This window comes from Grus americana, chromosome 22 (assembly GCF_028858705.1).
Source record: "Grus americana isolate bGruAme1 chromosome 22, bGruAme1.mat, whole genome shotgun sequence".
NCBI classification, from domain to species: Eukaryota; Metazoa; Chordata; class Aves; order Gruiformes; family Gruidae; genus Grus; species Grus americana.
The window spans coordinates 3,337,893-3,359,860 of NC_072873.1; the positions used below are offsets into that span (position 1 = coordinate 3,337,893).

General features: G+C 40.6%; 2 protein-coding genes across 2 annotated transcripts; both read right to left on the reverse strand.

Moving 5' to 3' along the window:
- Nucleotides 1–2,514: 2,514 nt before the first annotated feature.
- On the reverse strand, nt 2,515–7,755 carry LOC129195642 (keratin, type I cytoskeletal 15-like). Its single transcript, XM_054801894.1, has 8 exons — nt 7,180–7,755; nt 6,395–6,477; nt 5,276–5,432; nt 4,639–4,800; nt 4,343–4,468; nt 3,983–4,203; nt 3,134–3,159; nt 2,515–2,663 (listed from the first exon to the last, which is right to left on the reverse strand). Exons 1-8 carry the CDS (start codon nt 7,753–7,755, stop codon nt 2,584–2,586), a joined length of 1,431 nt encoding a protein of 476 aa, XP_054657869.1. The 3' UTR covers nt 2,515–2,583.
- Nucleotides 7,756–13,294: 5,539 nt separating this feature from the next.
- LOC129195644 (keratin, type I cytoskeletal 19) lies at nt 13,295–18,785 on the reverse strand. The gene is made up of 8 exons (XM_054801898.1): nt 18,190–18,785; nt 16,453–16,535; nt 15,959–16,115; nt 15,543–15,704; nt 15,279–15,404; nt 14,932–15,152; nt 14,124–14,152; nt 13,295–13,593 (listed from the first exon to the last, which is right to left on the reverse strand). Exons 1-8 carry the CDS (start codon nt 18,637–18,639, stop codon nt 13,562–13,564), a joined length of 1,260 nt encoding a protein of 419 aa, XP_054657873.1. The 5' UTR covers nt 18,640–18,785; the 3' UTR covers nt 13,295–13,561.
- Between the last annotated feature and the right edge of the window lie 3,183 nt (nt 18,786–21,968).

Consider the following 21,968-nt stretch of genomic DNA (forward strand, 5'->3'; position numbering starts at 1 on the left):
TTGTGTGGGGAAATTAATCATTGAAAATACAATTTTCCAATAAGTACAAGGTATGGCTATTGCAAAATATTCTGATGACAGCTGCTATTAATAGCTACAGTTCAATATCAGCCCTGCTACTTGACAGTGAAAAGAGCTTGAAGCACCAGACAAAAAATTAAAGCCTAACTTGAAAAAAACCCAAATTATAGTAGAACCAATGCTATCCTGCTGTTCAATTCATCGCACCAGAGATTCATTTCAGACTGCAGCTTCTAGCCTGGCAGTTCAGCAAGCTAATATTCTATGGAATATTACATTGGAATATAAATACATACATATAGACATAATATTACGTGAAATAAAATGAATCATTTGTTTCACTTTGTTTCAGTGAGATTCACAATGTGGCTGGCAGTGAGGCTGACAGTTTGTGAGCCTGTCTTACTCCCTGATACTTTCATGGAATATCATGCCATCATGAAAAACAGATTTGTATTTTTTCTAGCAAGTAGTACAAACCAAAGGTGATCTGGCACATAGGACGTGTTTCCTCTGAAGCTCAGCCTTTTCAAATTGAAAAAGATGCCACACAGTTTTCATGAACACATGTTGAGGATCTGTGCAAAAGACCAAAAAACTTACTTCAGAACCAGACAGTGCTCTCCTTTGTCAGGCTGGCACTATGGAACTTGCGCTTAGTCAACTGTTTAATCCACAGAATACAAAATGATCAGAGTGAGCAACTGAACCGCTGTCAGCAGATGGCAGCATTAGATGGTGACTTCTCCTTGTTTTATTCCAACTGCTGGCTGTAAGCTGGGGAGCTGCTTGGCAGCTGGACGCTGGCCAAGGGCGAGAGGGTTGGTAAGGCACTGTTCAGCCCCTTTTGGGGTCTAGGCGAGCCCGCAGCCCCAGTGTGCAAGGGCCGCTGAGGGAGGTTTCAGGCCAGACACCCATTTTGGGGCTGGCACCTTTGGCCTGGGAGCAGGGGCTGGACGTTTTCAGTTTGGAGGCTGGAGTTGCTTTATTTGGAAATTGTACTTGTTTTACTAAACTGGAACATGAAAAGCAAACTGAACTGAATTTGTAGACTGTAGTTTAAGTACAGGCAGAATATTTTGACACCTACGTTGTACAGGTAAATATCCTGCAACCATCACTTCTTGATTCAATTCCTCTATCTGAAATACAAATGGATAGCTGCCTTTGGCTGTAGAATTTCTCTCGCTTGCTGCCTGAGTGATACATATAATAGTCACTTGATTTCTGGATCAGGAGAAAATATAATTTGTACTGTTTGGCTTTTCTTTTCTGATAAATTGTGATGTTGCTGTGCTGCAGTTGCAAGAACTTTTTCTCAGTTCTTCCCCATGAGAATGCCAGCAGTATGTATGTTTAACAGGGCTATACCAATGATCCTGCAGCCTCCTTCATGGCTACACTCTGGGGCTGGTGCCAGCAGGGTAGATTTTTTTTTAAAATGTCAGAAAAAAAGAAGAGAGAAAAATAGTGACTCTTAGGAGATTGGAAGGAAAATAAACTATGTAATTCTAGAAATGATATAATTTTTGTAGATCATATTATGTGGATTGAAATACTGAGTGATGAGGCTAACAAAATTTTCCAAACAGTTTATGTTAGCAAAATACAGCATTTATGTAAATGTTTTATATGCTTCTGAAGTTGGGATTTACCAGCCTCCTAAATCTTTGTAAGCATCTCTCTTCCATTACACTGGTGTAGATTTGCAGACTAACTTACTTCAGAAAAGGCAACATTGCTAATACAACAGTTACAGTAATGACACAGGCTGGCAAGTTTCTTCCTTGTGTATGAAAACCAGAGTAGTCACAGCCAACTCCGCTTGAGCAAGCCATTTCACCCGGACCTTGCCTAGTGCTTCCTCAAGAGCTAAGGAAATTTGCCTTTGTGCTGAAGGAAGTGCAGGAACATATATATATATATATATATATATATATATATATATATGGAATTTTTTTTTTCAGAGGTGCATTTCATTGATGCATGAATTGTAGTCATGTGTGCACTTTAAATTCAGAACAAAGAGCTTAAGGATTTTGTGCATTATCTCCTTAGTTCTTTATCGGTATTAGCTTCAGATTCCTGGGAGAATCTAAGGGCACTTTATATCTGTCCATTCATCATCATCTTTATTATTATTATTAAAGTTATTGTTGTTAATGTTGTTGTTATCTACTGAGCATCTCTTGCTTCCCTGAGCACTGTGTTAGGGAGGGTGTACGGTCATGTGTATGGCAATACCATACTGACTTCAAAAGAACAACATTAGACTGTATGTATTTGCACAAGCAGAACAGAAACTTTATTATGTAGGTTCTTTCATAAGGAAACTATACAGCTACTGACAGAAAATATGCTTGTTATCTCTGAACCATAGAGCCAACCTATCATGTAAGGAGGGAGAGCAAATTTGAGGAAAGACATCAAGCTGTTGCACATTCTTGGATTACATTCTTGTGATTTGGCGAAAGTAAAAAGCTATTTCTCTTAGTGTTAGCCAGTGTGTAGGCTGCGCTGTTTTTCTATGGTGTCACATGCAAGAGGGGATTCAGTATTTCTTTACTGGAATCTCCTTTCACGAGTAGAAACAAGTTTTCCATCATCTTCTATGCCTATGCGAACTCTTCCACTCAGAGATGCTGTTGGAGGAGAAAAAAAAATCAACTAGGGAAAGAAATGCACTTCTAACACACTGAGAGCTGTGCAATGGGGTTTTTTCACACATCAAAGGGGGAACTGCCTTTGCATCTTATCTCCTCTCCCTGCTGGTCCACATCCAGTAAATCTTAAGAGTGCACATCACATGTCAGGTTTGGATGTATCTTGTATGTTGTGTGAACCAGCAGAGGAACTTAGGAATCTTTGGAAGATTTCTGTATTTCAGAATCCCATGAGGAGTATGTGCAATCATTTTGGCAAGCTACTGGTTTCAAAAGTGCACATAAGATAAAGTATTATATTTTTGTCTCTAAATGATAAAGAATGTGGTCATTGCGGAGAGAATGTAATCTGTGTTAGTAAGAAGAAATCCTGAGCAAAAAAGATAGGTTTATTTAATCCTATTTTGTCAATTCATTTCAGCCCCTCTTTAAATGAAAAATTTTCTTACCATCCTTAGGGTTCACTCCTGACATCCTGTAGAAAAGAAGAAATGTTTGATTAATGACCATCACTGACCCAGTCCACCAAAACCATTGATCCATTCAGGAACCACTGCGTGTGAATGGCCATGATTTCACACTGCTTCTTTCAATGGGTTGTTTCTGAGGTGTGTTGTCACCAGTATTATTGTTAAGGTGCTTCCTGCTCTGAAGGCCACTCCTATGTGCTTGATAGGAAATATGAACAGCAGTCACACCAGTTCTTGGTCCTGATATGTCTCTATATACTTCTCCTCTTCACAAAATGTCATAATCTAAATATAAACACCTGATTCTTCCTCAGAAATAAAAAAAAAAAATTCCATATATAGATCAGATATGAGATATGGGCATTAAAAGGCAGATTTTACTAAAGTAAGCCATGGTCTGTACGAAGTTCTTTTCTAGTTGAGAGTACTGGTATATGATGATGAATATTTTCACCTCTGTGCACAAGTGTAGAAAACCAAGAGCTAAAGAAATACTGAGAACAGGTTTTTAGAGGTTATTATTCCTGTGCAACAAGAGGGTTAAGACATACATATGGTGCCTGGTGCCTTCTATAATTCATTGTATCCAAAATGGTTGCATTTATATTTTCAAATCATCAGCACAATTGGTCTGGAGATCTGGTTTGAGTTATAGCAACGCCTGGGACTTTGCCGGGCATCTGTTTTGCCAGTACTCAAAAGGCTGCGTGTCCAGTGAATGTAATTTAGTAATCTGGAGTCAGTTTAGCAACCACAAATTACTGCTTTCCAATGTGTCATGTTATTAACCTTATCTAATCATCATAGGATTTGTATATAGTAACGTACTGAGAGTCCTGGCCCTCCAGCAACTGGCGGTACGTGGCGATTTCCTGCTCCAGGCGACTTTTGATGTCCATGAGCATTCTGTACTCCTGGTTCTGACGCTCCATGTCGCATCGAAGTTCACTCAACTGCTCCTCCACGCTAGTGATGAGAGCCTGAATCTGTGCCAGCTGTGCGCAGTATCGTCCTTCTGTATCTCGCAAGTTGGCTTCCAGTCCAGCTTTCTAAAGTGGAATAACATCAGAACAGGTTAGCGTGCAGGTGTGGCCCGCAGAGGGGAGTCTAAGGAGAGGCAAGGCAGAGAGAGAGGAAGGGGAGCGTGTACTAGTAATGACTTGTGAAGTGCGTGGGACAGCTCCATACCATGCTGAGCTGTGACTGGAGCTCAATCTCCAGGCTCTGGAGCGTGCGTCTCAGTTCTGTGATCTCTGATTTGCTGGTCTGTATCTGTTGTGTGTGGGTGGCTACTTCGCGGTTCAGCTCATCGGTCTGAAAGAAAAAAACCACTGTAAAATCACATACATATCGTATAAAAAAAATTAAATTATTTCGTATAAAAAAAAATTAAATTATTTTGAGAAAGGGACGGCCCATCCCATCTGCTGGGGCAGTAATAATGAGGCAATGCATCAGTTTGCTGTTTATTGGCGTAGCTATACCTGAGTGAAGAACCAGGCCTCGGCATCTTTACGGTTCTTCTCGGCCAGAGCTTCATACTGTTCCCTCATCTCGGACAGAATTCTGGTCAGGTCGATGCCAGGAGCTGCATCCATTTCCACATTGACTGTTCCACTTAGCTGATTTGAATATTCTTTCATTTCCTGCATGGGCAGAGGACACGCAAAAGATGAGGCTCTCTTTTCTCATATACTTTCTGCCATCAGCAATCCATGCAGAGGCACACAATACTTCAGTTATCAAGTATCATAGGGACAACCCACATAAAAACATTTATCAAATTTTAGCTCTCATTATACATGCCTTTCTACTCTCTGTATACTCACACACACATATTTACATGTAACTTACATGTATCTTTCTTTTACTCAGCTTAACTATCTCGGTGACCTGTTAGGTCTGATGAATGTCAGACGGAAACTAATAGGTCTGAGCAGTTTGGAATCAGAGAAATGCTTCTCAGGACACACTTTGGATTCTCTTAATATTACAGTTTTCTTCTTATTAAGCTGTAATGTTGTCATTCTGTTATTTTTGTTTGGATTTCCCCCTCCCCGCCTGAGAGGCATTAATTTGAAAGGGAAGTAATTTCCCCTCTGCTCAGTTATGGACTCTCACTTCCTCATGGTTCTTCTTCAGATAAGCCAGCTCCTCCTTCAGTGTTTCAATCTGCATCTCCAGGTCAGCTCTGGACAGAGTCAGCTCATCCAGGACTCTGCGCAGGCCGTTGATGTCGGACTCTACGCTCTGGCGCAGGAATAACTCATTCTCATACCTGCAGTTTAAAAAAGAAACAAGCACTGGAATATGTACGAGTTTGTATTCAGTAGACTTATAAAACTATGAAATTTTATATTGCATGTAGGAGGAACGGTGGACTGTAAATGAAAACATATATATTAAAAAGAAGTGTAAAGGGAATAAAGATGTTTTTTTCCAACATCCTACTATCACATATGAAAGTAAGTACATGCATTGCCATCTGACTTTATTCTTGAGGAGTACATGACATTTCACTTTGCAGAATCTAATAATGATTATCAGCATTGATAGAAAAGTTGTCACACAGGGCAGTCCATTTGCAGTGTCCTCTCAAATCCAGTGTGAAGAAATGCACTGACTGCCCAGTTCTACTTAGGGCACTAGAGGAGGAAATATAAACCTACAGGTACACCACTGCAAGAGAAATCAGTTGTGCAAGTATCTGTGTCATCTTTTCAGTAGTGTCTGCTGTACTCATGTACAGAGTCCATGAGCTGGATAAGCCCAAAATTACTCTTTGTCTTTCTTTTCTAAATTTCAGACTCAGTGAGAGGGAACTACTGTGACTGAACAGTAATCTTGTCACACCGTTCTGTTCCTTTTAAGTCAAAATCCCAACCTATTCCTGTATTCCTTTCCCATCTGATTTAGGCTAGTAAAAATCGTTAAGAGCATCACTAAAAAAACACAAGACATGAACTATAATTTATTATGAAAAGAGCTCAGTGATCTGGATACTGTGTTCTATCAGTTTTATATTCCAAATTCACCCTTCATCATATCAATTCTGTTTGCCAGGGTTTTTTTAATCAGAAATTATCCAGAAAAAATACCTATCCATAATTTTGAAATGTGTCCTTCAGTGACTGAAAAACTTTATTTTCTAGATAAAAAGCAATACTAAACTTAAGAAAACTGTTTTGAGAGAGAGAGAGACAAGGAGAGAGAAGACAAATGGGCTCCAGGTAAACTTACTTCAGTCTGAAGTCATCTGCAGCCAGCCTGGCATTGTCAATCTCCAAAATGACTCTGGAATTGTCAATAGTAGCTGCAAGGATCTGGCAGTTAAGAAACACAGAAAAAGGTTCCTGTGAATAATGGGGAAATATCACGGTCCTGAGTACGTAGTAGGTAGTTACTGAGGCTGTAAACTGTCAAGGAATGTAGGAAAAAAGGAACTTCTGTTGTGATGTCACTGGCTAAACACGTGTTTTGGATTGCAATAGCCGTTTCAATTTGTTATGTTGGTCTTTGGTCACACTGTAATTCTTACAGCTTTTACGGAGAAAAACCAGAAATGCTAAGCTCTTTTCCACATTCCATATGCAAACCAGAGAGCTGAGATACCTTGTGCAAAAACAAATTAGAAACATAATTAGAAAATACCTTTGTACAACACCCAATCTTATCTTTAGCTTGGAGATCTATTTTTTCAGACTTTGAGGCCTACCTGTCACAGTCTTTACTATTTGATTACTGAATAAATATATTGGTAATTCTAAACACACTTTGCCATGTTTTGCTAACTTTTAGTGCAATCGTAATTTCAACAAAGGTCACATTTTCAGGATAACATATTTGCTTTTTGAATTAAGAAAAATCTACTCTTTTCTGCTAGAATGCTCAGAACCACAATATATTTGGGATTGGGGAAGTCAATATTTATTTTGTAATTAGTTTCATTTATTTTAAAGAAGTGGAATATGCAATTCCATGATTCTAACGCATTCTTAGAACTCCTACACATATGAATGTCATACCTTGTCTCGGAGATCTTCAATTATCTTGTAATAATTACTGTAGTCCCGGGCTGGGCTGGTGGGAGCTTGCTTCTGATACCAGTCTCGGATTTTAACTTCTAAATCCGAATTTGCCTCTTCCAGTGCTCGTACCTTGTCCAGGTACGAAGCCAGGCGGTCATTCAGATTCTGCATAGTTATCTTTTCATTTCCAGAGAGAAGGCCATCACCACCACCAACGCCACCACCAAATTCAAAACCTCCACCAAAGCCAGCTCCTCCACCAAAGCCAGCTCCTCCACCAAAGCCAGGACCTCCACCAAAGCCACAGGCTGCACCACCACCAAAGCCACTGTAGCCTCCTCCATAACCACTACCAAAACCAGAACACAAGCCACCGCCATATCCGCCTCCTACAGAGGAGACATACCTAGCTGAAGAGATGGAGACACCCCTGCCACCAGATCCTCCATGTATGCTTGGAGCTCGGCAGGTTCCTCCTGTTCGGACTGAGGAAAGGCGAGAGCTGCTGCTTCCAGCACCCCCAAAGCCACCACCATAGGTAGAATAAGAGCTCTGCACTAAGGAAGAAGCCATAGCTGCAGCACAAAAAGGTGCTAAGGTCAGTTATTCGGCTTGGTGCAGAAGAGGAAAGTATGTGCCTTCACTGCCCTCGCGCTTCTTTTATATCCTCAAGATAGGGTGTTAGGAGCAAACCCAACCTGCAGCCCTCCCTCCAGAAATTCTCCTCCCTAGAGGTGAGGCCAATCATGATGACATTCCTCACAAAGAGAGCTGGCCGTACATCTCAGGGGCTAGGGCTTGGGTTTTCTTTTTTAATTAACAAAAGGGATGAATCAGATGAGTGTTTTTCCTTCAGGCTATAGTTCTGAAACTTGGAGTTTACCTCTCTGACATTTAAGAATGGAAAAACAAAGTGAGTTCAACCACACCCACTTACCCATTTACAGCAGTCGCCATGGTTATTTTAAGAAAATCAACTTTTTCTAAAAATGAATTTTATGTAAAATTCTCCTTTCACTGAAAGATGTACAATCATCAGTTCATCTCACCATTATTTCTTCTTTTATATCCATATTTTTTCAAGTTAAAAATTTGGAATTTAATTTGATACATTCTTATTCCTGTTCTTTGCTTGGAATTAGTATTTAGATTTTGGAGTCTGAATTTTTAGTACAAAAAGCATATAATCATAGCATTGCTTGAGGAACAATTAGCATCCATCAATGTACAAGGAAAAGTGGGCATAGTTAATTCACTAATGCTTGGGAAATAGTCAAGAAAGGTAATACAAGATTGAAATCATTCAATTATAAGAAATGTGGGAGGACTGACTTCCTGCTACTTTTGGAAAACAAACAAATTTGGTTTAAGATTAAACTGTTCAGATAGCAATAACTGTGTTTAATGCCAACACGCACTATGAAATGAAAGAATTCTTGAAAATAAGGTTTAAGAAGCACTTGGAAGAGTCATATTAATCCTTCATTTAGAGTGGGAGTCTGAAATACCAGTCTCTTTCAAATCTAATAATTGGCTAGTGAAATTTGAAAGGCAGTAATTCAGTGCTACAGCTCTGTTCAATACTGCGTAATTATGGCAAACCAGATTTGGGAGATTTTTAAGGAAGTATTAACTGCTTGTTTACCCTGCTGGGGTGTGCCACTGGGGTAATATGTGTGTGGAAAGTGTGGCAATAGTGTGGAGTTTGAAAAAAGAGCCCCATTCTCTTTGCACAATAAGGTGCCATTCTTCAGATGGAAGCCACAGGTTGCAGCTGAAGACGTAGGGGTATGGTATGACAATAAATTGGTACCGAGGTGCATAATGGTTTAAGGAAACAGGGCTTGAGAGGAGGGAGAAAAGCAGGGATGAAGTGAAGATGGGAGGAACTTTCTCTGGTCTCTAGTTTGGAACCACCAAGATAAAGGAGAAAAATCATATGTTTGCTAACGACATAGTAAGGAAGGCATTGGTTTTACCACAGGTTTTGACAGTACCTATCAACAGAAAATGACTTTCGAATTCAGGATGGGTGATTTCAGATAAACCGAGGCTCATACCAGTTGTTGGAATAAACTGAGGGATTTTCTGACTTTTACAGTTGAGACTTTAATGCAGCATCAGGGAAATGTGCAGCCTTTTTGCTAGGAAAAGATGTGTACTTGGGAGGAAAGAAACTTCAAAAATCTACCTGTGATATGCAGCTTAACAGCCTGGATCTGAGAATGTCCACTCATCCTTCAGCTGATTAGAAAAGAAAGGGTGTTTTGTAGTTGTGGAAACATGTTTCAAACTGTACCTGGACCTTTGCCACAGCGGTTCAGTTTTGCTGTTGGGCAAATTAATGGTTCTGCATAGCTTGCCAAATCTGTGTATCTCCAAGAGTTAGTATCTCAGGAAACAAGTTTAGACGAAATCTCCTAAAGATAAAAAAGTTTCTTTAAGACCCTTGTAATGTAAATATCCGGAGGTCTGTATGCTGCTAGGGTCTGTTTAACTCTGAGGGATTCCACAATAAGCAAAATCAAATCCCGTTTAAAAAAATCCAGCAAAATCACTTCTAGAAAACACCATAAACTTTAACAGGAAACTTTGGGGATTTTTCAATCAGTCTTCTTTCACTCAGTCTTTATAACATCTTTGGAAGCTTGCTGGTGAAATACATTTGGCTGCTTTTGAAAGTGCCCCGTGTGTTATTCTAGATTGTTATCAGATGAACACTTATAGAAAGCAGATAGCAGATATAAAGCTGTTTCTTTCCTGTCGTATATTTAACATTGGGAAAAATAAAATAATCAAGCAGCAGATTATGGCCTATAACATAATTCAGAAAACCACAGTGATGAGGATTCTGTGGCTTTTTCAATTTTCTGTAGACCATCAAACTCAGATCCTTAGGGCATGTCCCCCATCATCAAAAGCTTGTAAATGCAGAGTGCAGCACTTGCAGACCTGAGGCTTATCCCTGCCTTCATCATCTTCGCTATTTGTTTTTTCATATTAAACAAGTACTTCTAAATAGTTCCTAATATTTTACTAGAAGTCATCAGGAAAGGTGCCTCTGTGGAGTTTAGAAGTGGCCGGTTATGGATCATTTCTTTGCAGCTTGCTTCAGTTGCTGTGCTTTACCGGTACTTTCCTAAAGAGAAAAAAACTTCACTTTTGAGAGCTTATTCATGAACATTGGCTCTTCTGGTGTGAGAGAAGTGGTAAATATGTCTGTACCTCTATGCCAAGGGCAGACTGCTGGCAAATGCTTGTGCATATTCAGAATTCGCTCACTCATGGTATTTATTTATGTAGATTTTGTTGTTGTATCACTGTTTCCATGTTGAAGACTTCTATATCAAAACCTACATGCATTATATCATTTTATAGTAGACGATGTAAGGCAAAGCTTGCTTTGGTGAAAAATGAGATACAATTTGGTATTTACATTAGTAGAAGTTTAGAAATCAAAAGTGTTCTGATGAATCTAATTTCCTATCTGGATTTGAACAAGTACATGAAAATCATCTGTCTTCTTGAACTAGGTATAGTTCTACATACAGTCATATTCTTCTTTTCAATTATTGTTTCTGCATTTTAGCTATGTTCTATCTATCATTTAAAAACAAATGAGTTACATTTCTCTAAATTCATGAGCTTTGGAATGCTTCCAGCTTCATAACCTCTCAGGACATTAAAGGGACGTCTCAAATCAGTGCTGTCTCTGTACTGGTAGAGATCTGTGTTGCTCTGTTCATTCTTCATTTTCTGCAGCTGGAACGTGTACTTCAATCTACAACTTTTTTTCCTTATAGTCTACACATGGAAATTGAAGCCGATCACCTGCTGAAGTAAAAACCAATGCTATTTCAAGCTTATGCCTTTATTCTGTTCTCACTATCTTCACTCTAAGATTTCTTCTCCAGCACCTTGACACACAGTTTCAGACTTTACTCAGCATTGTATGTGGTGCATAAGCGCCTTGGTTTGTCATGCTTCCGCAGAGCTTTCCTGGAAGACATTTCCTGATGTGTCTATGCTGTGCAAACTCTTTTATTACTTCTGTTACAGGATTAATAGAGTTGACACACTATAGCCTCTCCTTTCAGGAGGACAGAAAGTTCCATTCAAGAAGCAGCTTGTTTATCATCTCAGTCTTTGCTGATAAAACCATACCTCAGACATTACATACCTTCAGAAAACACTGCTTTTCTGAACTAAACTCTAAAATGATAGTCTCTGAGTGATTTTGTATTAAACATTTCACCAGAAATCCTTCATTACCATACAAATATGGGACAAAATCAATAAAATTATAAACTATAATTAAAATTAGGCTATAAAAACGAGAATTCTAGCCTTTTCAAGATTCTTTCAAGTCTCTGAAACCCCCAGTTTCTTTAGTAGGGTTTATGAATTCATTCAATTCTTGGCACTTTTTACCGCTTAAACACTTTTAAACTGTTAACCTTTTAAACATCTTTTTTTCTGACTGACATTTAATTCAGTCTTTGAAAATAAAACTTTTTGCAATATACATTTACAAAGTGTCCTTATAAATATCGTTTGCATTCTTGGAGCATGAGAATTTCTTGTCAGGCTTTCACATTTGCAGCTATACAACACAAGACATCTGCACCAGTAATCTCATACTCTGACTGGGTTTGTCACAAGAACTTGCTGTCAGGGAATGGGATTTGTTAAGATGAAAAAACAGACCTGGAGTTGTTTGTTCTTTTATCAGAGAGGGAGTCCAGGTCTGACTGTTTTAGGGAATAAATTTGGTACAAAGTATTTATTAGCAAGTGTGTCGGCACTCAGGAGCAGCCTGTACTGGAGCATGTAATGCACAAGAGCTTTCTTCTCCGTGATCTTCCGAAAGTGGGCACTGCATAAATGGGTGAGCTTCTGATGAACCACTTGCATCTCCTGTATGCCAGTGCTTTTCATGCCACTACTCCCTTTCAATGCTGCACTTGCTTCCACCAGAGCACCTTAGTCCCCCTATTCTTCCCATCTTGTCCTCTTCTTCCTACCTCTTTGCTGATTCTTACTTTTCGTGACTGTTTTTCTTTTCTGTCACAGGTTTTGCCTGTCATAGTGAAGCCACTGCCTAACGCTATCATGCTAGATTTCCAGAGGCTAAGCAGGGATTGTCTGTGTCAGTACCTGACAAATGATTTTGACAGGTCAGCTGAGTCACTGCTGAACCAAAACCAAGCACCAGTGCCTCTTGAGTGAAGAGGATTGCCCAACCTTGATAGAGGAGGTCTGTAGCTTTGGGATGCTCCTCACTATGCAAACACTCCATTAATCTGTTACGAACAAGAGTGAAATAATTATTCCCTCCCAAGTCCAAGGAGGAAAGTGCTGAAGAATTTGATGATGACTCCCTGAAACGCAGGCTGCAAGATGATCACTCTAGGGGGGGTGCAGTATTGGGGTACTTCTAGTCTGGTACTTCAGTTGACGAGCTAACTATGTGCCCTTTGTAATAGTGGGAGGTGGGAATGTGATAGTTAGGCTATAGCCATGATTTTCTTTTAGCACAAACCCCAAAAAGTTTCCTTGGCTGAAAGCTTGCAGAGGGGTGGTTGGAAATGGAATTACTGATTTCTGGGGGCCTGACCTAAAAGTGATTACATTTAGAATTTCAGCTAGGATAGTATCCTTTCAGTGGCATGAGAATGAAGGTGGCTAGAATTGGGGCTAAAGGTTTGTTACCTCTGTATGAACTGGGAAAGTGAGTGAAGAAATCTCACAACTGTTTCTCACTCCTATTTGTTTCTGTGGGAGTTATCTTCAAGCTTTATCTTTCACCCTAACAAAATGTCTCCCAGTTCTTGCGTCTTACCAGAATCACTTAACATATCACTGCTACTGCTCTTCAGAGTGCACAGCCATTGTAGGTAGAAACGTAAGTCACTTTTGTATTCCCTGCTCTGAGGGGCTGAGGATGCTGTTGCCTCCCTATTCAGAGCTCCTACCGGCAAGAGGAGCTGGAAGAAATGAGAGATGGAGCTCAAGCTGCCCACCCACCAACACTGTTGGGGAGGCTGGCTAGCTATTTCCTGCCTGATTAAAGCCAGACTTCAGTAATGATATCACAATAACTCAAAAGAAGTTAAGATTGCAAGAAGATGATCATCTTTATTGGACTAGATACAGCAATTCAGTACATGCCAGAACTAGAAATAATTGAAAAGCTAACCCAACTCGCAAATTAATCACCACTAAATGGATGAATCTACCTAAACTTTGTGTGGCCAAGAATTTTCCATGCTTTAAGATAGTAATTTCCAGCAGTTTAGAGTGATTCCTCTCTGTTTCAATTCCTGTGCGTTGTCTGCTTTTTCTCATTTTGACGATGACATTTGGAGGACTTTCAGTACTATTTTCCATCTGCCAGCTTGTCTCTTTTGTCTACAATAATACGGAGAGAAAGAACAGGAATTACTTAAGCATAACACACATGAGACCACTCTGCAATGGGCACTAAGCTTAGTTTATGTCTCGTCTCTCACTCCCTTCTCTCAGAAGTTTTCTTCTTCATAGCATTGATTTGAATCATACATCACTTTTACAATACAGCTGACCTTTAAAAGCTCAAGGCAAGTTTTACTTGCATGTTCATACAATTCCCCTGAGCTGGCCAAGCTTAAATTTCTTGTATCCTTTCATCTGGGTGGAATGATTAAGCATTTTGTGCTTTACTTACCCTTTACTGTAGCATAGTCTGAGATTTTTCTTCTGACGTCTAACATCTTTTAATGACTGAATTTTGTTAAATTCTAGTCAGAGTCATCATTTGTTACTTAATAGACTTTTTTCTGTGACACAAATCAGTGCAGCAGCCCAGTCTCTAGAATGGACACAGCTACCATAATGTATATTTCCTTTTAGAAAATAAAATTTCTTTGACTCCTAAAGGTTTCCTGAAAGAAAATTCTTACCGGCTGTTTCAGAAAGGGAGCCAAACATCCTGTAGAACAAAAGAGACAACAGTTGAAAGGAGAGGTAACACATCAAATGCTGCATATAAAAGCAAATTCTCTATGAATCTGGTACATTTTGTGTATAGTCAGAGAAGAGATGGTCATCTCCTTGCTCTCCCTCTCAGCTCAGGAGAGGGAATTGTGGTAGGAAATACACAGCTGCAGTGGGACAGTTATGGAAAAGAAGGAATAGGGGAAATCAAAACCTTTCGACTCCCATCTCATTTTTTTGTTCCAGGCTACAAGACATTTTCCTCCCTGAGGCTATATGTGAAGTGACAGAAAGCTGTGCTCCCCTGGGGAGGTCCACTTAATGGGCTTGTCTGCCTTCACTTCTCTTCAGAATATCTTCTTCTACACTTATTCCTTGAGGCAAGAGCTGTTTAACTGGTACCAGGAAGTTTATGGGAATTTGGGGTCAATCCTTCTATTCTGTAAAACATTACTAACTGCACTGTGTTTCCTGAATGTCAGCAGCTAATGAGTAGTTATCACTTTAACCGTTAGTTGAATTTAACGTCCTGTACTGCTTGTCAGTTTGCCTTTTTGTTTAGAAACTCTTTGGGGTGCTCACTTAATGTAAATGGGAATTGTAACATTTCTAGCTCCAGCGTGGTCCAGAAAAATTAGTTTGTTAAAAATTTTAGAACCCCAGGAGGATTTGAGGTTGTGTTTACTGTGGTGCTGTGGCAAACAAGCACCATGGCATGGTCAGACTTTAGGAGGGTAAGCAAAAAGGTTGTCTGCGGCTAGCAGAGTTACTTACTGGGACTCCTGGCCTTCCAGGAGTTGTCGATAAGTAGCGATCTCTTGCTCCAGTCGAGTCTTGATATCCATGAGGATCTTGTATTCGCTGTTCTGGCGCTCCATATCAGCTCGGAGCTCAGCCAGCTGTGCCTCCATGCTGCCAACCAGGCCCTGGATCTGCGCCAGCTGGGCACCGTAACGCCCTTCCGTGTCTGCCAAGGTGCTCTCCAGCGCGGCTTTCTGCAAGCAGAGAGGTTGGAGGGGAAACCACAGAAAGGTTGCTGCCAGATGCAGCACTCCTTCTAGGGAGGGGAATATGTACCCATTTCAGTGGGGGGGAGTTCAGGCAGTGCCAATTTAACGTACCATGCTGAGCTGGGACTGAAGTTCTATTTCCAGCCCTTGGAGGGAACGTCTCAGGTCAGTGACTTCAGACTTGCTGCTCTGCAGTTGTTCAGTATTGACAGCGACTTCACGGTTCAGCTCTTCAGTCTGAAACAGAGAAAACATTACATGAGAAATAGGGGGTCATAAGGCTTTCACAGCAGTTTTCTGTGTGTTTTAATAATTATTTTGTTTCTTTCGTGGATTTTTTTGGTTAGTATTTGTATAGCATAGAGTTTTTTCTACCTTGTTGTGGAACCAGGCCTCAGCATCCTTCCTGTTCTTCTCAGCCATGTGTTCATACTGATCTCTCATATCAGCCAGGATCTTGGACAGGTCAATGCCTGGAGCAGAGTCCAGTTCAACACTGACTTGGCCAGCTACTTGCCCTCCCAGGGCACTCATTTCCTATGTGGACATGGCAGAGGAAGACAAAAGAGGGTAAAATCATAAACTGAAAACAAAATGAACCTTCTTTCTTCAAGTGCTAAGGACTGACTCACTCCCCTTAAATACTTGCAGGGAGTATCTTCCATTTCCCAGTCTACCCAGAAATTGTTTTGTCACTGTTGGAGAGCCCAGGGCAATCCTGAGTGACTCCACATTTCCACACGCTGTTTCTCTAATGTCACTTTCAAACCCGTTTCTTGGGGATTTTTTACCTCCTCATGGTTTTTCTTTAGGTAAGCCAGCTCCTCCTTTAAGTTTTCAATCTGCAGCTCCAGGTCTGTTCTAGCCAGGGTGAGCTCATCCAGGACCCTGCGCAGGCCGTTGATGTCGGCCTCCACATTCATGCGAAGAGCTTGCTCTGTTTCAAACCTTAAAAAAGCAAAATAAAACTATTTATGTTAGCTGATTAAGCCAGCCCACCATGAAACATATTATTTGCTATAAATGTATTGGGTTTTGTAGGATTTATGATGTAGCAAATATTGTCCAGCATTAAACTTTTCTCCACATAATTTGCATGATATAAAATTTTCTGTGGTGCAGATGGTGCTTTCAGCAAATACATGAAAGGCTGAACTGCAACGACAGGATCAAGCTAGCATTCATACAGAGATTTTATAGGCATTCCTTTCTTTTCTCACAGTCTTTGGCTCAACAAGGATTTTTGCCTGCTCAAGAGACCTTTTTCCTTTCAGAAATTACTCACTTGGTTTTGAAGTCGTCAGCAGCCAGCCTGGCATTGTCAATCTGCAAGACAATCTTCGAGTTGACGATAGTGGCATCAAGGATCTACAGACAAAGATATGCAAACTGTTATCTTCTTTCCTAATCTGAAGATAAAAGAGTTAAGATTCTATGTCTTCTGTAGCTACACCAAATAACAGTGTATTTTATTTGATCTCAGTAGGAAAGTATCAATGTCTATAGCAAATATGTAGCACAGATTTATCACAGTACTTTGGCCATGATTGTCAGTTATGGATAGGTCTGGCACGTGAAGTGGCTTTTAGCTAGAAGTCCACAATGAGACAAAACTACGTGCCGTCTTGGAGGGAGAGGGCTTTGGTGAGCCGGGGGGTAGGTGATGGTTTTGGACTGAGGGAAGAAACATATTTCCTGGAGAGATGCAAAGGAAGCAAAGTCTGCAGACCCCTCTTGGCAGAATTTGTTGTCGTGACATATTTTCTTAACAGTGGGAAGTGGTTACAAGGGCTGTATGATTTTAAAATAAATGACATGTTTGTGTTTCGTAAGCGGTGTGGGTTCACATTCCATTTGTATAGTCTTTGAACACGTTTATTTCCTAGAACATCCAGGATAGCGTTTATCGATTCTTCTAATGCGTCATGAAAGCCCTAAAGGAAATTGTGTTTATTTAGAAGTAATCCCTGTTAATTTTTACCTAGAAAGTCTTTTTTGCCTGCCACTTTTAAAACTCAAAAGGTCATCCACAAACACAGCAGGAACAACATTTTCTCTCCCCTAACCAAAGGGAGTAAAAGACAGGAGGGAAAAGAATACTAAAAGGAGAAAATCTAATTGCCAGTCCTGCCTTTACTGGAGCTCAGTTTTTGAAATCAGTAGAGAATGTGGATGGGTTGCAGCAAGGAGAAAGTAAACTGCATGGGAGCGGTCATGAACTCCAAGCTGAACTGTGAAAACTAAACCTCAAGTTTTCTTTTCATTTATTTACATAGTTTAATCCAGCTACTACCTATGTCTTCCAGGATGTGTATCATCTGAAAATAATCTGTTATCAGGTACCCATGGGCTATTAGGGCAAATCCTGCATTTATATATGGGACTGATTACTTCATGTCTGCTACTTCCTTTCTCCATAAGCCAAATGTTTCAGCACTCTTATTTCAATTCCAAGCTTAAGTAAATGAAATGTGAAAGAAAAATAAGTGTATGGTGATGAAATCTTGAGCTGCTGTCTTCACATTTACAAAATTGTACTTAACTAGTTTTTTTTTTTACTGTTAAAGCAGTGTGTATGTGCCCCTGAATTTTTTCAAGCTACATGGCAGGTTATAGATTACAGAGTTAGGCAGGTTGCTGTCGTTGTTTGGCTCTCTTTATATTTATCAGTATATATATGATCATATATATGTGTGTATATGACCAGCATGTGTGTATATATATGTGTGTGTGTATGTATATATATGCTTTGTTAAAAGCAAACATTGTCAGACAATTAAGTATCTCAGACTGACTGTTTTGTACATTCTCTTAGATAACATTTAAAAAGGTAGATAATTCCCTACTGATAATTTTCCTTATCCACCCCACCCAATCATTACACATTCATTTCATCTTCCTCTCCTTTTCATAAGCTGCAGTGCCTTCTGGGCATTTCCTAGTGAAGTTTTTCTCTGTGGGTTTTTATGCTTCCGTCCTAAGTGCAAATCTGAGCTGATTTTTAATAAATATTAACACCTACCTTGTCTCGAAGGTCTTCGATAGTCTTGTAATAAGGACTGTAGTCCCGAGCTGGGCCTGGGCCTTGTTTTTGGTACCAGTCTCGAATTTTAGTTTCAAGATCAGAGTTTGCCTCTTCAAGTGCACGCACTTTGTCCAGGTAAGACGCGAGGCGTTCGTTCAGGCTTTGCATAGTTGCCTTTTCATTTCCCGAGAGGAGGCCATCACCAATACCCAAACCACCGCCATAGCCACCACTAAAGTTGCTGCTGAAACTACTGCCATACCCACCACCCAGCCCGCTTCCCAGGCCAGAAGAGACAAATCTAGCAGAAGAGACTGACACACCCCTGCCACCAGATCCCCCGTGGATGCTTGGAGCCCTAAAGCAACCACCACCGAAACGGGCCGAGGAGCCACCGGGTCCCCCTGCCACAGAAGAGGAAGTTTGCCTGAAGCTGTAACAGGCCATGGCAAGAAGTACCGAGGACCTAACCCAAGCTGCAGCTCACAACAAGGTTTGTGATCCTGAGGCAGGAGTGTGTGCTCTGCTCCCCCACCCCACCTCTTTTATGCCTGTGACAATGGGAGTTGTCTCCAGAATGTGTTATCTGAGACCCGTGGAATTTATCAGCCTTAAGCCTTCTGCCAACACGGCAATTTCTCTTATTGGTCAGTCACTATGAAGTAGGCTGTGTTCCTTTCCCAAATACCTTCACACAGGGGAGCAGCTTCCCTCCCCCTGACCGCTGCCTCTTGAAGCAAAAGGTGGGATTTGGAGGAGGCGTCACCCTGCTGAGGGGAGCATTCATAAATCTGGTTATAGTTTACCTATGTGGAAACAAAAGGGCTGGAGTGCACAGCCCTGCGCTGCGTCCATAGCGAAGTCCCACGATTACTTTCTTCATGTAATCTTGGGAAAGAATTTTAATACAGAGTGATTAAGTTAGTAATTGGTAGGCTGATAACAGAGCTTGAAAGGACCTCAAATGGTGAACAATATGCGTGGACCTTGGCAAAACAAGTTCCTACCCCTGTTTTCCTTGTTTCCCTTGTGAAAAAGTCTTCTTTCAGAAGTATCATTTTCTTTCTTTGCTCCCAGTTCTGTTTGGGCTGACAATAGAAGAGAGGCTAGGACAGAGAACATGCCTGGTCTGAAAGAGTCTGGTTTTCTAAAGAAACAAGAATCCTTTTCAAGGAACTGTAGCTGTATTTGTAGCAGAGATAAGCATTACACTTCCCTGCCTACCTGGGGAGTGAGCAACAACAGAAACAAGTGCCTGATTATACATTCAATCCTTTCTTTGCTGCCAAAAGAGGGAAATAAACACAAGGAATATAATCACATAGTCTTCTGGTCTTTCAGATTCGTGAAAATGTTATTTCTAAAATGTTTAAGTCCTCTATTACCCAAGATGCATTTTCAAAAGCAATGTTGCTTTCACGGCAAGCTCCTCCGTGAGCATCCCTAACACACGAGTGGATACTCACATCTTTTCTTCATTCTCTTTCTTTCACTTGCCACCCCACACTCACTCCAAGCCTCTGGGACTCCCCAGAACTGTTTGAAGAAAGGGAGTAAGCTGCCCTGCCAGCATTTGCAGCTCTCCGGGAGCAACCAGGCCTGGGCAGAAATTCTGCCACCTACAAGTGCTCCCACTAAACAGAACCTTTGGCACACAAGATGCGTGCTGTGATGTTTCAGTGAGAAATCCATTTAATACCAAAATAAATAATTAAAGATAAGCCAAATGAAATGCATATTCTATGTGAGGGCCTGTCTACTCTTTCTATACCCATAAGAATGCACCAGGTATTTTAGACCACACATTAGTGCTGTACTCACTCTATACAGAGAGAAATGTCAAACTGCAGGGCAAATACAGGGAGGGTAAAAGAACAAATATACAAGCTGGAAGCCGTCCAAGGCACCTGTATCAACAGCCCCATTGGTCTGTATCTCATCATGAGGCTGCGTCAGAAGGAGGAATTCTGCAACGAATCTGTTACAGAATATATCACTTGATATGTACAATGTATGTACCATGCGCTACCTGACTGGGATGCTGCAGCCTCGGGGCATCTCAGCTGAGTTCCTTCTGTAGAGACGGCTGTGTTCACACCACTCTCCAACTCACACAGTAGAGGGTACAGCCTCTCCTAAGAGACACAGAGGACACTTCTGTCTGCCAAGGACGCGCCGGTCGTCCCTTCTGTAGATCTGAATGTCCTGTTCAGCCCTGGGTAGGAAAAACCTGCCCAGCAGGTAACTGTTCCAAGTCCTGTGGGTAGGTGAAACAAGAGTATCAGACAGTTACAGTCTGCCTGCAGAGAAAAAGCAAGCCACAGGAGAATAGTTATTTTAGTGTTAAATATTGAAGTCCATAGTTAGAGCATAAAGAACATAAGTCCATGTGCTTTTCTTCACTGAACAAAAATGCAAGAAGCTTAAAGGAGAACAAATACCAGTGTATTCTGATTTGTCTCCTGCTGCAAGGAGTAACATCCTTCCCTCTAGGTACTCCTTCATCATTCCCGGGAGTCCCCTGTGAGGTCCTCAAAGCAGTGTATTTTGGGGTTTAAAAAAATAAAATGCACATTTATGATGCTGCATAATATTTCATGGTCCAATTAGTGAAAATTGGGATCTGGAAGGCCTCTACATTACTTCTGAAACCCCTTGAGTAAAAGCAGCAATCATTATACATTATACTGTTAGAATATTGATAATGTACTGCAAGCAGGTTAGGTTTGCTTCACTGTACGGGAAAGAAATTTCCCAAATCGCTGTTCTTCTTGGCAGTATGGAAGTACATCTGAAAGTGTCAGGGGAGGAAAAGCTTGGGATACACTTTCAAATGGAGAAACTATATAATCTTATTTATACCACCCAATATATCATATGCTTCTAGTAGCAAATCAGTCCCTCGTGCAGCACTTTTACTAAAACTGCATTCTAAGTTTCCAGAAAAGCTTTGATTTTCTTTTAACTTTACATCTCTCTTTTACCTCAGTGGCTGCATGTGTTTGCTTTTGTTGGGACTCCCTTAAGCTGATAACATGTGCTTAAGTGCTTGGAAAAGCCTTTAGTATGGCAAAGTATTTGCTCAGGAAAGAAGGTGCTTTTATCATTCTGTGTAGGTCTTTTTATCTCCCACTACAATCAACCTCATTTATTGTAGGGTCAACTTTTCCCTAAAGTAAATATAAGGAATGGTCAACAAAGGGAATTTCCTTTATCTGCAACTTATCTGAGGGTAAGGGAGACACATTTATTGAAGTGATGTCATCCAGCAGACTGGTGGAAACAGTCCACGTCCAAGCTTCGGGCTGAAACTTGGTTCTGCTTTATCTTTATCAACTCTGCTTTCCTAGTCACTACTGCTTTATAAAATTGTTCGTACTGTTTCAAGGTATTTTTATTAATTGTCCTGTAAACCATTTTGATTGCCCTTGAGCGATGCTGGCATATACTTCAGCCTTCTCACACGCTGCTAAATTTGCTTCCAGGGATCGCTAATGCAATTACAATTAAATGAACTCTCTGAACATTTTAACCTACATTATTGGTGTCTGCAATTCCACGGATGCTTCTATGGATGAATGAGCAAAGCCAGGTTATTATTCTGAATTTACCTTTTAAATCCTTAAGTGTTTGTCCCTTCTGATAATTCTACCTTTCTACCTCTGCTTCCATCATGGAAAACATGCTTCTTGGCTCTTTTGTATGCACATTTTTCGTCTTCCTCTCTTCTCTTGCTGATCAAAACTTTGGCTGCCCCACCCTACTGATCATGGCAT